The sequence below is a fragment of the Gavialis gangeticus genome, unplaced genomic scaffold (genome assembly GCF_001723915.1).
Source record: "Gavialis gangeticus isolate Ggan-Ray unplaced genomic scaffold, GavGan_comp1, whole genome shotgun sequence".
In the NCBI taxonomy this organism is placed as follows: Eukaryota; Metazoa; Chordata; order Crocodylia; family Gavialidae; genus Gavialis; species Gavialis gangeticus.
The window spans coordinates 134563757-134580255 of record NW_017729022.1 but is presented as its reverse complement, the minus strand read 5'-3'; the positions used below and the strand labels follow the sequence as shown (position 1 = coordinate 134580255).

At 40.4% G+C, this 16499-nt stretch overlaps 1 protein-coding gene across 4 annotated transcripts in view; it reads right to left on the bottom strand.

Moving 5' to 3' along the window:
* Positions 1 to 16499, bottom strand: part of PLCB1 (phospholipase C beta 1) — a 948624-nt gene that overhangs the window by 901865 nt on the left and 30260 nt on the right. For all 4 annotated transcript variants that reach the window (XM_019516220.1, XM_019516217.1, XM_019516218.1 and 1 more), the window contains exon 2: positions 13190 to 13267. In XM_019516220.1, coding sequence (XP_019371765.1) covers positions 13190 to 13267 — 78 coding nt within the window. The remainder of the gene's footprint in view (positions 1 to 13189; positions 13268 to 16499) is intronic.

Below are 16499 nucleotides of genomic sequence, written 5' to 3'. Positions count from 1 at the left end.
TCCCTCCACCCCCTGCCCCCCCCCACAGACTTACTAGCAGGAGGCTGCTCTCCAAGCTGCTGAACTGCATTCCTATATATCAGCTATTGGATCAGTATCAGCCAATAGTGATGGCTGAGTAGCCATATCGACCAAGAAAATCTTTATCAGTGCACCCAGTTAGATATATGTTCAAACTTTAAATACAGAGGTCCCTTATTTTGGATAGGACTACCTAGACAAACACATAATCAAGTCTCTGCAGAAAAGCCTAATTCTACTGTGATGCAAAATATAGTTTAGCACAAGCAGTACCAGCAGACCAAGCTGCATGCCATACGGGGAAAAGAACAGTAAAAAAGTAAAATAAACCACAAACTAGTCTGTTATGATCAGCAAACATAACACTTTCACTAACTCACTAATCATTCAGAGTCACTTTTCAGGAATTTTCTTCAATTCATTTTAAAGGAATGAGACAATGTTCACTCGACAAAAGGACAAAGTGATTATCCAAAGTTCTCTCATGAGTCTGGGTTGATCCTAGAAGTATGAAGGTGTATGTTATATCAACCAGGAAGATCCAGATTTACTGAAGTGCTGGAAGTGAATCAGGAAATCCTGCATGTATCCTATCATTCAGGACATACAAACAAACAGACAGCCAAATCTGCAAACCCCAATTGATCCCAAAGAAGAAAACCCCAAAAATCTTGTTCAAAGAATGTGTTGCATAATTTCAGTGCAATGTGTGTCTCCTGTTTCTCTTGACTACTGGGCAGATTGTATCTTGCAATTATAGCAGAAGGCTATTTATCTGTATCATGCGTAACATTTGACAGAAAGTCTTTGTGACTACGTCTTATTGTATAGACCAGGGGTGGGCAATTACTGGCGACCTGTTGAGGGCTGCGCACATGCACACACACACACTCACAAATGAGTTCCCCACAGCCACGCTGAGGCTGGTGCTAAAGCAGCATGGGGAGCATGAGCCCACCTGGGGCTGCAGCATCTTGTCTCAGCTGCTCTTCCCCATCCTGCGCACTACCGGTTTGGCTGACAGCAGCAGGCAGGAACAGAGCTAAAAGCCATGCTGTGCTGGAGGCAGGGCCATGGCATTTGGAGCCCCATCTGTGGAACTGGGCCACAGGGGAGGGGAGGGAAGGAGAGGAATGCCCCCACCTCTTGGCCCTCCCTGCCCCCTCCCCCCCTGCCTGCTGTGCAGGGCCTAGGGCAGGGACTCAATTTCCACCTTCACTGCACAGTGCCAGGTAGATGTGCAAGGCTCCAGCCTATGTTGGAGTCATGAGGGATGCTGGGTGTAAGCAGCACTGGCACTGTAGGGTCAGACTCCATCTCCCAGGCTCCCATGTAGTGCCAGGCAGGTGGGGTTGCTTCTGCCCAGTGTTCCCAACTGTGCCAGCAGAGACCAGAGCCACTGCCCGCAGGTGCAGCCTGGATAGAATCAACTGGCAGGCCAGATACAGGTTTCGGGCCATATTTTGCCTACCCCGGTACAGATAGACAGTGACTTACTGTAGAAGGATCTTACTGATGACATTTTAAGATTGCTATCTCAATATTTACTTATGAGGAACAGTTTGAAATAGCATACAAAGCTAATTATTTAAGAGAGACATAAATTACCATCTCTTCTCAATGATAAAAAAAATACATATTAACTGGGTCTTCGAAATACTTTGGTTACAAAGTGTGTGTCCATCCTCCTTTTCTCCAGCAGGAGACAGTAGCCTGAATGTGTTTAATGACATGCTGTCAGGAGGCACAGTTGAGTATTCTCACCCTTGAGTAAATTCAGCCAAACAGCTGGAAGCTGGAGCTGGAATTTTTAGTTATAAAACCTGGTACCATTATATATTATAGCAGGGCAATTAAATTATTTGCTGCACATGAAACATGTAATGCAAGCTTCTACTGTTTGCTAGTCAAACTCACTGTAAAGATATAGACAAATCTAATTAAAAGATCTTTGGCCTGTGTGTCACTAAGAACTGCTCTGCCTTCAAACCAAAGTTTAGAATAGACTCAAATAACCATTAAAAATACTCACCCAAAGCCCCAGCAGATGTGTGTGGACACAGCTCCTTGGATTTGAATGGGGTTATAGAAATTTAACTTAGCAGAAGCAGGACCCACTATTTAAAAGGGTACTGAAGCCAAGCCTAATTCTGGACAATCCTCCTTAAAATGTTTCTACCTCTTCCTCCCGGTACTGCCTTTAAGCCCTCCTACACACATCAGAACAATCATCTATCTGGGATGCAAGGGTCAGAAGAGACTGTTATGATCATGTAGGAGCAAAAGACTGGAAGGGACCTCCAGAGTCATTAAGTCCAGTCCCCCTGTTAGCACAGGCAACCACCTGATATAATCCCATTCAAACAACAAAGCTCCATCTAGTCTGACTGCCTGTGTAGCACAGGCTGTAGAATATAACCCAGTGATTCCTCATTGAACCTGTGATTTGTAACTGAACTACAGCATTTCTTTGGGCCCTGCTAAATGTTCAAATAAAAACTGGATAGGAACAAGCTATAGAATTGTACAAATTTTCAAGCACTAACTTTAACTGGTTGGCTCTTTTTTATAGCTGGATAGACATTTTTATCATGTCCTAATTCATTTGCATTTGTAGCCAGCCTTACTTTGCACATGTGGCCAGTCTAAAATTTATTGGATGATTAACCACTTAATTGTGTAATATATGTAATGTGTAGCAGGAGCTCCAGAAAAGCATCCTAGGTGAAATCCTAGCACCATTAAGAAAAAGTGAGTTTTACCACTTACTCCAACAAAGACAGGAATTGAAGGGACAGAAAAGGAAGTGCAACCCTAGATAAATTATACTTACCTTCCCTATTTAAACATTCATTTCTATCAAGCTTCAACTTCCACCTATTGGATTTTGTTTTTCCTCTTTCTGCTACAGGAAATCTCTTTCCAACAGAGGTACTTCAGGAGTGTGGTGAGCTCACCTCTTCACCTTCTTGAATGAGCAAAACAGTGTTATCCATTCTGTGAACGCTGAGAAACCCTGTAATGGGAACTCACCCACGCTCAATAATGTGATGCAGGGAAGTTCCCATGCCAAGTGGCAGACAGCAGCTGTATTGGCCATATAACCACCTCTCCCAGGTTGGAAATCAACCCCCCAACTATGGCAAATGGATCCCAAGAATGTCATTCTGGGTCCACAATCTTACTTTAGGTCAAGGTAGTTTGACTGTCCTATACAGAATGGTAGTCCTCTCTAGGGCAGTGATGAGGAAGAGCAGTTGAGACCTCAAAACTGTGGCTTTGCTTAGTCTTACTGGATACCATGGCTGCATATACATGAGACGCTGACTGTGAAGTCGTTACTGCACAGTCTTTTAGCACTTATAAACACAAGTACTAAATGACTGCATAGTAACCAGAGTTACTGCTCAGTAGCATCGCCAAACAGCTTTTAGGTGACACTGACTGCTCGTTACTACTGTGCACTAGCATTATGTCATGCTTCCTGCCATTCAACACTACTGTGCAGTAGTAACGAGCTACTGCATAGTCCACGTCTCATGTAGACATGGCCACCGTTATAGGAGGAAATCAGGAATAAGAGTATCAGCTGCCCCCCTTGCATCCAGCACCTTCTCTGTTATTTCAGTCCAAATGTGGTGACCCACCTCTCTACTTTAAAAATAAACAAAGAGTCTGTCAGTCTGCCTGTACGGATGCGCCTGCTCACTACTGAAAACCAATTAAAGTATGTCCTCCTGGGTGTAACTAATGGAGTTAAAATGTCTCCTTGTCTGCTTAAGAAAGAAGGCAGCAGTGTCCAAAAGGCTAGCACGTAATTCATTAAAAAGCACTAAAATGCAAAACTATCATCTGGCTTTGCTATAACTATGAAACTTTCCTGAAGCAAGAAAAATGTGTAACAGACGCTGGCTTGTCATGATTATTAATTTTTCTTTTTTAAACTGATGTTAAGAGCCATTTGAGTACTTGCATGAAAATCAGCTGGCACCCTACATGCAAATGAAGCAAGCATTAATGTCTACTGATTCCAGCACCCTAAACTTCACTGGCAAAAGAAATTCCAAGCTAAAAACAACTAAAATAAAAATAATCAAAACAGTGTCCTATCTTCTGTTTAACAAAGATTTTTATGTTCCTGATAACAGCACAGAACAGAAGGCATAATAAAATCTAACACGCAGCCAGGATTTAGGGGATTGTTTTTGTTAAAGGTAAAATTTTTTTTTTACCTTAGTAAGTCCAGTGATGATTGATACATGCATTCCAAGTTGGTGCTTAAATAATGTGCAGAAAGGCAGAACTGCAAATTTGGATTTATCTGTCAAAATTAGTTTTTGATAGAAAAACAGAAGCAGCGAATCTGCAAATTAAACCAGTATGGGTGACAATCCTGCAACTAACATTGAGATGACCTAGGTCTTTTCTCACTAGTGCTTCAAGGATTTCAACAAGAGGCAATATTTAACAGCAGAAGTATTTTTGAGATCCTTATTGTACATACAGTCACTAGTCAAGCTGGCTCTATGTGGATATGCAGCTTTTCTTCTCAATCCATTTCTATCCCTATGCATTGGGTCAGGCTCCCTGTGGCTGAACAGCACATAGACCTAAATTAGTTATGCCAGAGGCCCACACCTTCATTGGTATAGCACCTAAGGCACCAGTCCAAGAAGTGGAGAAACTGTCACTGCAGTATAGGCTGCAGTGGGTTCTTCAAAGGAAATTATGTCTGCACCCACCACTCTTCCTCCAAGGACTGCCTAAGCTAAAACACAAAGCTGTTCGTTTAAGGCAAAATACAGCTATTGATGCAGAAACTGAAGGTCAATAATATGAGTATATTTCCATGACTCCTGAAGTAGCCATGTCATCTCTACATCACTTAAAAGAACCAAAAATAAGCATAAAATGTTAGCTGTAGCCAAGTTATAAGTTTATTTGTCTTTCAAAGAAAAGATTTGGAAAAAATGATGTTTGTACAAGTGTGAAAAGCAAGGCTGAGATTTTCCAACCTGATTAAGATATTTAGACACACTGGAAGGGTTCTCTCAGAACTACCATGAAACTTGTATTCCTGGGTGGCTTGAGCACATTTTAAATCCCACCGACTGATTTCAAATGGAACGGTGCATCTAAATTGTCAAGGCAGATTTGAAAAATATCTCAAACCAAGCATCCATGTAATCAGATTAATACTGATTGGTTACAAATATTAGCCAAGGTATACATAAATTACAGTACCATAACTTATCACAGACACCTTATGAATAATTACTAAAAGAATTAGGGACAATTAAAATGGAAATCAAGTTATGGTTTTGTAACTGATATTTTTCAAAACATTTGCAAAGTAAGTCTCTGATCCTGCTGTGGGTGAACTTTTTCGGAGATCCACATCAGTCATTGTGGCCACACAGGAATAGACATTATGCACATATATGCAGATAATAATCTTTCCATGGTATTAACTCTCATCTACAAATTTGTGAGCCAAGACTTGTCTTCTAGCTCAGGGGTTGTCAACTGGGGTTTGCATACCCCTGGGGCTCCTTGAGAAGGCCCCAGGGGGTATACACAGGCAGGTGTGGATGGAGCATTGCCATGCATGATCCCATGCTGCTGCGCAGGCGCCACCCATCCAGCCAGACACAGAAGCTCGCACATAGCAGCTGTCGCCACTCCACATCCAGCCACGCAACACCCTCCCTACCACGCCTGGCATCCAGCCGCACACCACCCTTTCCTCCCTGCTTGGTGGCTGGGGGTACACTGCTCTGTGTCCAGCCATTTGGGGGTAAAATGATCAAAAAAGGTTGAAATCCCCTCTTCTAGATGATCAAAAGAAATAGCATGCATTTTCACCTGGGCTCAGTTTCTACTTCAGCTAAAACTATTCAGCTGAAATATATATATAGCCAACTACTGGTTCAACACAGCTTTTGAAAAGCTTTCAGAGCAATTATTTACGTCAGGTACTGACCAAACAAGAAGGATTATACAGAATATAAAGCATTCTGAAATTTCTACTTTTCAGCTAGTTGTTATGTCTGCCTAGCAGAGAAACAGCAGTATGGCCATTTTATTACAGTGTCTTCCAGAGTACCCTTCCTTCCTTCAAATGTCCTCTCAAGCAGAATTCCAGTGATCAAAAACAATCAATCATTAGCTTGGTTGATGTTATTTCATCACAAAGGTTATTCTTGTTCTCGTACTGGACCAACAAAGGATGTTCTTAGCAGGGTGGATTTGATTTAAATTAAATTGATTTAAATCATGATTTAAACCACTGGTCAGGAAGCCTTGATTTAATCATTGTTTTCTACAAAAAGTGCATTCTTGTTGGTTGATATCCTTTATCCATTTAACTTCTTGAAACTTTGCACTTTTAGAGAAAGGCAAGGACTTGACTGCGTGTACACAAACTTGGAGAGAGACAATAGGGGTGACGGGTATGTAATCAGGTCTATTCCATCTCCATATCATGCTGTGAACAAGGATGGAGATAACAAACTCTCCTTATGCCTGAAGAAGGGTGCTTGTGTCTGAAAGCTTGCAAACAATTTTTCCAACTATTTAGTTGGTCTAATAAAAGATATCACATTTATCCAAAGAACGTTGTCTGCCTATGATGTTTGGAGACACAAATCCACAGTTTGAGAACAGAAGCTAAGCTTCACAGAGATGCTTAATGGGATCTTCTAGACTGAGCACTGAGTCCCACTGGGTGGAGTGGTTTTCTTTAATTTTACCAATCTATAGAGGAGCCCCTGGGAACCCCCCAGATTTGGGCCCCTAATATAGTTCATAGCCACTTATGACTTATTAATAAAACTTCTAAAAAGGTTGCATGAATATATTGTTTCAAATAGTATACAATTAGAAATTATAATCTCTATTCCATGATGATATCTTTGAGCGTTAACATAATTTAAATTAAGACTATCTTTATATAAAAGTTTATTTTTAAAACAGTATCTTAAAAAAATTATGATTAAATCAAAAATCCCTGATTTAAAAAAAAAAAAAAAAAATCATTTTACGGGTTTTTTTTACTTTAAAAAAAAAATCATTGACTTTTATCCACCCTGGTTCTTAGAGAACATGCTTCACTACTAAAGGAAAAAGATAACCGCAAGAGTCTGAAAATATTTTGCCATCTTTCTTTCATTAGTTATTACTTTCATTGGGCAGAACAGGGTGGGAAAACACACTGGTTCAGCTATAGAGGTTGTTGAAGATCATCCTTGAAATGTTACCAGCATCTTTTTTATATCTTCATCTTCTCCTGGATGTGGTCTATACATTGCCAGAACATGATACAGAATCCTAATTCCATATTGCAGAGAAGCATGAAAGAGCACAGTTCTTGATTCTGAAATGGAGCCTCCAATAGTAGAAGAAGGCAGTGCCCTCATACTATGACGACTACCCAGGCCTAAATCAAGCCTCTTTCTGGGAGCCACACATGCAACTGGATAAGCCACATCTCAAGTTACAACATCCATCATCAGTGTCTGATGATGATGCATCACTGCCATGATGCTTGCTGCCATCAACCTTGAACGAAAAGGTCAGAGGTTAACTGCCAATTTTCATTTTGCTGTTACATTTTGTTTGTTTTGGGACGGCACAGAAAACTTAGTCATTGCAATAACCATATCATGCATATAGAAACAGTGCAGGCCACAGCAAGCTTACCATCTAAACACCAAAGAGCTACTGCTGTTTTCCAGATCATGCTAATATACTCCACCTTCCTTGCCTCCACTACCAAAACATTCCGAAATGCTCACAAACAGCCTTAGACCAATCCCTTGACCTTTTCCATTCAAACTGTGTTAGAATTCCACAAGTATATATTAGTCATACTGCCTCTGTTCTTTATTCTCCGGAGTAAGTCTCAAAACAACAGGGTCATCAGAAGTTGTAAATTAGATTTCAGGTTAAGGATAGTGCGAGTTCTCAAGCAACATGCTCACATCTTCAGGGTTGAAGAGCTCTGGGCATAGTTTTAGTTCAGAGTATTACTAGATTCCTTTCACTTTTGGGTGTTTTGTCTTCTCTCCTCTCAGCTCAATAAGACACAAGTTCTGTGCCAGCACTTTTGGGGATACTTGGCATCTATGGACCCTGTTTGGATTGTGAAGAAAGAACATTTATGATGCTAAAAAAATTATGATTTTCTTCCAGCTTTATACCATGCCTGGAGTTCGTGCATCCAAGTTCCAAGGTGATACACTTGGTTTAGTCCTTTATGCACATTTTCCCCATCTCTTACCTCTCTTCTGTCCTGCCACCACACTGGGTATCATACATTAATAAACAGACCTAGAAAGCTGTGTATTGTGGTTTGCTGATCTTTACCAAGTTGGCTGTCCTAATATGCCAGTGTCTATGATAATACAGGATCAAACCAACATAAAAAATAAAATAAGTTTTTTCTATGTCCCTCACATTGTAATTTTAATGAGGTATTTGTTCTGCCTAGTAAACTCATAATGGGCAGTATCACAAATGCCAGAACAACTAGAACTCCAACAGGCATAAATGTAGTTTATTTGCATCTTCTGCATAGTACCTCCAAAGGGGTGGGAGGCAACGACACATAGATCAATATCTTTCCTTTGAACATCAGTCCCTTCCTTCATAGTGTAATGATGAGCACCTGTACAGCCTTTAAAATGGTAGCATAATTGATCATTAAAAAGATGAACAATGAAGAGATCCACGTCCCATTCAGATTTCAATGTGCTGAGACAGGTATACCTGTTTATTAATTTAGGCAAAAGAAGAAGTTCTTGAAAAAGCTTATGTATACATGGGTAAACATAGGATTTGCTCCGCATTTGTAATTTAGTTACCATTGATTACACTGAATAAAATCAAGTCGATCTGCTTCTTCCAAGAGGTAGAGAATGGTTTGAATGTAGTCCAAAATATTATTGCATCTTTGACTGATAGCAGAATGACTTGCAAGATCTACCACCTGTCAGAAATATTAGAACAAGTTTGAGAAAAATGTATCACTTAGAAGATCCGTCGGTGGTTGCAGATGTGTAAATGATCTCCCTTCTCGCAGTTCCCAACCATAGATTGCGATGAGCCATCTTGAAGTCTCTCACCGATTACTTAAGCAAAATTTTGGGGGGCAAAATTTTTACCTTCTGTTGTTGGGCACACTACTTGACTTGAACCATACCATTTGAAAGATTGATATATACCAGGGAAGTTATCCCAAGCTACTCCCAACCTTTGGGCAACAAGTCATAAAGAAAAAGTGGAAACCAGCATGTGGAACAAATGTAATGAGAGAAGCAAGGAGTTACCTATTACTAGCACTTGAGAGCTGGCCTTCCCATCTACCTGTGCTGAAATCCTGCCTCCATTCAAACCAATTACAAAACTCCCAAAATCTGAAGTGGAACCACAATTTCACCCCTGATATAGAGAAATGAAAAGGCAGCATATATCTTTACCAAGCACTTGAAGTGTCAGATTTATATGTACTGCATACCCACATGAATCACAAAGTAAAGGGCAGTCCAAATAACCTGTAGGTGTTCTGGACAGTTTCCTTCCCTGTTGACAGTATCACATTCAGCAGAAGGCTGAAATCAAGAAGCAAGATGTAGAAGGATGGAAGAGAGAAAGGATGAGGTAGATAAGGGTTAGTTCTCCATCTCCATGCCAATGCACATACCAAACGATCATAGTTCAAACAGGTTAAACATGTCACTTTGCAGAGCTGGTGAATACCACTTTACTGAGCCAGACAGGCATGTTTTCAAAAGCTTCCCTCACATAGAGCAAGTCATATTAATCAGTATAAGCTTTGTTTAGACCATGGAGGATTCATCCACATGATCTACCAGTATTTGGGCACTTTATCCAGGCACAGAGGGGTAGGGGCAAAAGGCAATAAAGAAAGATGGTTGAAGCAGAGAGACTTTTGTGGTGCTACTCATGTCTTCTCTGGAAACCCAGCTGCAAAACAGTTTAACCATCAGCGGTCAGATAAATCCAGATCACCAGCTATCATTTCATTTAGTTTAGCTATCCTCCTACATCCAGAAAATTATAGGCTTGCATCATGACAAAGGCAAATGACTTTACAACAAAAAAATACAAATAGACTGCACAGGCCTAATATTAGTTTCAAACAGTCCCTCCATCACAAGATGCACATAATACAGGCTAATAGAGAGAAACAATGCAACCATTACTTCACTTTAGCATCATTTTCAAGTCTCTCAATTTCACAACAAACATAAATCAAAACCTTCATGACACAGGGAGAAAGTGTTTCTTCCTCCCATGGAAACATTTTGATTTCTTTAAATAAAGGGACCATTTGGATAGGCTTTGGAAACAAGCTTTACTTAGTTGTCATGAATTATTAACAGAACAAAATCCCTTTTGTTGCCCTTTATAGAGGCTTGATTTACAAGTTTAAAAAAAAAAGTCAGGCTGACACTTGTCTCTTGTACAAATATCCAACATTTTAAAAAATGCTCTGGGCATTTTTTTCATGAATATGGCAACAGCAATTCTATAAATAGCCATTCTTTATAAAACTGCTTCAAGACACTGTTTTTACAGACAACAGTAGGAAACCAAAAGAGTCATAATGCCAACGTTATAAAAAATGGAACAGAAAAACTCTCCAATCAATTCTGTTTTTTTAAAGTAACTTTTTATTATTTTGGTACATATACAATTGCTTTATTCAAGGAGGAAAAAAAACCCATTAACAGTTGATTATGGACTCAGTCCTCAAAATGAAACAAATCAATATAATCCCATTGTCTTCCATGGGGCTATTCATACCACTTATAAAATCTTACACAAGTATTTAAGTACTCGCCTGGCTCAAAGCCCAAAAGAGCAATTGAAGACTTTCTAAGAAGGGGCATAATATTTAACACAATCTCCTGGTACAAGAACAACCAAGGAAAGAAAGAAAGAAAGGACCCTGTGCAACTTTGACCTATTATCCCCAAATACATTTCACAAAAAAAAAGAGAGACCCAAAAAACAAACAACCCCCCCCCCCCACAAAACAGGTCAGTCTCCTCTGAAAAGTAAACACATTTTTTTTTTTTATCTTAGTATCTGAAAGTAACTGCATATTGCCTCTAGCAACTGAATATTTAATACCTGCTTATTTCCTCAGGCAATCTTTCCTTGTGTGTGAGAGTGCAAACCCTGAATCAATATAAACTTGTGAAAAAGCTGCATTTTTTTGTAAATGAAGTTGAAGAAGCCCTGGTATTGTGGCTTTATTTTGAACCCAATATAAATATGAACAGAACAAGGTGCTGAAATCACTGAAATATCATGCACAAGATACAAGAGTAAGTTATTTTATAACAAAGTAACGTAACAATTTACTTTGGGAAAGTGGAACCATTCTCTTTTTAGTATTATGACCTTAAGTCACAGCAATGCTGAGGAAAACATGAATGGGAGATCTAGACCCACCACAGCACAGCTCTACTCTTACATGGGTTTAACTCCATTGGGTGTGGACAGATGTAACAACTGAAACATTTCCAACTAAAAACACACTTGAAAACATTTCATAAAGGAAATATTTCAGCCAGGGGACACACAAAAAGAACAACAATTTAGATGTATATGCATCTCCCTGGTTGAAATGTTTCCTGTTGGAAAGGTTTCAAATGCTGCAGCCTTTTCTGCAAAAGGGTGCTAGAGTAGACTGCACCAACCTACAGCTCTACTCTTCACTCCCCTCACCAACCTCACAGGGACATGAGAAAGATGGAAGGGGAAGGGAGAGTTAAGAGCTGAGTAGAGGAATAAATGGGAGAGAGGCAGGGGGAGCCTGCCTCAATCCCCTCTGCCTCTCCTCCTCCCTTCTCAGTCAAGTGTAGAGGTAGAGAGGCTTGAAACAGAAGGGCCTGGTTCTGGCAGTGGCAGTGGCCACCAGAAGTCGGCAGGGGTCGGGTAAGCCTGGCTCTTGGTCTGGCAGAGGTCCCAGCAGCAGATGTGGAAGTCCCAGTGAGGACCCAGTATCCAGATGGAAAACAGGTTGTCCATCCCACTCCTCCCTGCATAGCACTGTCTCAGTGCACATGGAACAAGTTGAACGCTCCACCTAATTTTTCCATGTACAGAGGCACTATTTTGGAGTGGTTCGGCCACTTTACAAAGATTTCACAGGGCTTGCATGTGTTTCCAGCTGGTCCTTTGAAATATTTCAAAGGTGTATGAAATGTTTTCCTGACTACGTCTGTCCACACTTATTGACTCCATCAGCTGGGAATATGATAACACTGATTTTGGTGGAGTAACACGGATGGGGGACTGGAATGATGTAGCGGTGAATCAGGCCCTCAGCCTTCCCAACAGCTCCCTAACCATGTAACTGACTTAAAGTGCATAGGAGCACATTTAAAAGAAAGTTAAGACCAGCAATGATTAGTAATAACTGGCCACATCTACACAAGACACTACTGCACAGCCATTAGCACGCATTTGCTACTTTTCTAAACAAGTACTAAATAAGTGTACCATAACCTGAGCTACTACACAGTAGTGCCGGCAAATGCCTTTTTTGTGGCATGACTGTGCACTAACCTAATAATACAATGCAGTAGCGTCATGTCACCATTTTTACCATGCAAAGCTACTGCACACTAGTATCAGGCTACTGTGCAGTCAATGTCTCATGTAGACATGCCCACTTAGAAATGTAGGCGTAGTTCTGCAGCTGTGGCCAAAAAACACACCATAAATGAGGATGGAGGTTTGCTAAGGTACCTTTAAACGCCTCCATTTCTGGACCAAACTCACCAAGGATGAAAACCTGCATGCATGCAGATGCCCACTGACTTCCCCACAAGACTGATCCCTCAGTGTGAACTGAAACAAATTGCCAGTGTCCCACAGGACTGTTAAACTGGGGATCGTGAGAAAAATGAGAAATTCCATTTAATGCTAACTTACCCTTATGCCATGCCCTGTGCAACAGGGACTAAGTAGGTGCTATTATTACCTGCTCAGTCACTGAGGAGCTTTTTACACTGGTATGAGCCTCCTTAATCTGCTGTGTCAGCATTAGAGGGAAAAGCATCCTGACCACAGCTTTTCTTGCCACCTGTGACACTCAAAATGATGATAAAGATGGTGTTTATTCTCTTACCTTATTTTGATCTGTCCAATAGAAGAAAAATCCCAACGGATCTGTTTTAAGGATAATTGGAGTCACAACAGTGGAGTCCTAGCAAGAGGGGAGAAAACAAGAACATTAGACTTGCAAAACAGATGCTACACTGTTCTCCACCTTATCTTTAGTGTTCAGAAGTAGCAGTTCCTCAAAGCCACCCTTAAGGTATTATTCATAAAATGTCACTATCACAGTTTAATACCACATGGCTCATCTCCATTTTTATAACCTAATGTATTTCCATTACTGAAAAGAGTAGTACTAAATTACTGCCGGCTTGTCTGTGGATACAGTTATTTCAGAAAAAAATGAAAGCAGATTCAGCTTTACAGGAACAAGGTACTTTTATTCTGTAATTAGAGTGTCTACATGCTGATTAACTAAAAAATGGTTATGACAAAAAAAATCCTATTCCAGCTTAGTCCAAGTTAACTTTCAAATGTAGACAAGTTCTAAAATGTTTATGAGACTTGCATAGCATATATGTACAAGAGATTTTATTTACCCAGGAGTGATCACAGTGATATGTATTAAATTCCATTACAACAGACTCTTATTAATTCTGTATTCCATTAAAAATCGTTTCCTTTTTTCCTAGCACTTATAATACTGTTTCATAGTTGTATAAAATCTGCAAAAAGTGTTCCTTGTATTGTAAAAGCCATAGTTAAGATTTTTTTATATACAAATCATCCTGAAAACAAATGCATATTTCTACTAAATAGTTACAGACAATACAAAGATTTGAAGCTCAGTTATTCCAAAGCAATAGTAAATCAAGGCCATTCTGCATATATCTGTAAAAAATGTGGCTCTGTACTAAACATTTTTAAAAATTAAGTTTTCAAATCAAGTTGCAGTCTAGGACATCACACAATGTTGTTACTCCAAACTTAAGCAAGGCAAGTAACTAGGAGGAAGCAAGATAATGCTCATGTGTCATAGGTGCTTGTACAATCTTCATTCCTATAGTATCAGAGCACCTCACTAGCTGGTGCCTTTATCTTCACAACACCTCTGAGTTAGGGAAGTGCTGTTATTCCCATTTTGAAGCTAGTGAGGCAGACAGAGTACAAGAGATGTACCCAAAGTGTCACACAAGAAGCGAGTTATGGAGCAGGGCTTGAACTGTGTGTCCCAATTCCAACACTCTTTACATATGCACATAAATAAATAAATAAATAAATAAATAGAAAGACTGGAACGCCTCATCAAGTACCATATTGCATAAAGTAAAAATATCCAAAGTAGTCCCACACTAAACATCCTGAAGAAAGCCATTAGTGTTGAGCAGATGAAGGAACCACCCCTTGCTATATGGAATGGGGATAAAGAATGGGGAGTGGATGGCAAGCTGGTTTGCTGGGTCCTTCTAGTGGGGTCTGCCTCCTACAGCATTTTCATGCATTTTCATGACTGCATCAGATGTGATGGTGGCAAACTGCTGATGGAGGTCAGAATAAGCTTTAGGTACTTTCCTGAAAGAGGAGCATTTTTTCAGGAAGCCAGGTTACGACTGACTTTATTTCCCCCACAACAGAGAGAAAAAATGGTTTCACTGAGATGCACACCTGCCCTGTGCCCCCATGACAGGTTATTTCCCTTGATATCTGCCTTGGCAAGTGCCTATTGCTCTGACATGGCAACTCTTCACACATGGTATCAGTCACGGCCTTTTTTTCCAGATCAGTTCTGATGAGGGCCACTACAAACATGCCTCCTAGAAAATGAGGTACCATCAGTACTGCAAGAGCACATAGGCTGCTACCTGACTTACAACCAGTTAGGTATGGACATCCCTTTGCTAACTGATCACAGGTACCTGCTCAGTTTTCCTGCCAATTCCCTCCCCTTCTAGTGTGGATGGATTAAAAGCAATGTATAGAATTAAGGCTATGTCTACACCAGTGGTTCTCAACCTCGTTAGATGCACGGCACCTCTCATTAGATTCAAAGCACCACACAGAAAATGCCAGCTCTTAACTTTTACTCATTTTTTGACTATGGAAAAATACCAAAGCAAACATACTGTTGCAAAGAACATTGCAGAATGTTTTTGACATTGTGAATTCCTGTTTGAAATCACTGGGTTTATCTTGCACATCATGGATAGGGACAGAAATTACACATAAACAGACATAAGTGATCGGAAAGCAGTTCAAATCTGTAACACAACAGAAATTCAGTGTACATAAATCACTTTTAAAATGGTTGAAACCGGTTTAAAAAACAAAAAACAAAAAACAACCTGGATGGATGCAATATCAGACTAACTGATTTAAGTTAAATTGGTTTATTGAACTTCTGTCCCAGGTGCCCTCCAGATTCACGTTCACTCACCAGTCCCCCAGCATCCCAAGATGCTTTGCACCCCCCCCATAAACTATGCCCCCTCTAGCAGGGTGGGTGGGCTAGCCTTGGCCCAAGCGGTCAGCTCCAGCAGAGCAGGGAAGCCTGCTTTAGCATCCCTGGCTTCTGACCTGAGCCACTGCAGGCATGGGCTGCATTTCTGGAATCAAAAAGTGAATGTCTCTTCACTTGCTTGTTGGTTCAATCTATGCAGTTTAGACTAAATTGCAAAGATTAAATCAATTCAGCCTTAGCCTTTTTGACTGTCTGTACTTAGCTCATGTGTAGGTGTTTGCGCACCTAACAATGCTAATATTAAACAGCATGCTGCAGCACCCTTAAAAGGCTTTCACTGTACCCTGGCTGAGAATCACTTATCTACACTGACAGTTAGTGAAAACCTTAAAACCACTCACCAGCCATCTGCATTGCAAAACCTGCATTCAACCTCTAGTTTTAGTCCCACACTCACCTCCTTCTCTGTCCCTCTCCAAGAGGTGGTTAGAACTCACCCAGACAACCAAGACAGCAATCCCAGAATGCACCATTCCCAATGTCTGGCCTTCTATACTTTGACTTTCTACTGCCCATAATTCAAAACAATCACAGGAGAGACAAGGAGCTGTAGACCAATTCCTTGATGGGCTCCTTAAGGCAACCTGGGATATATCTTTGTGCTGTGCTCAAAAAAGCAGCAGTACAAGTAGGATAGATTTTGTAGGAATACAACATGGAGGGGAGAAGGACAGCTTTTGCAGCTGAAGCTGATTAAGGATAACTTTCAGTGTCACTGTAGATTTCCCCTTAATGCATGATGCCTACCAAAAAACAAAAACAAACTGTGTCATTTATTTAAAAAGGACACTGTCAACTTGAAAACTGGTTCAGTCTGATGCACTCATTCTTCACACCAAGGAATGGAAACCAAACACCCATG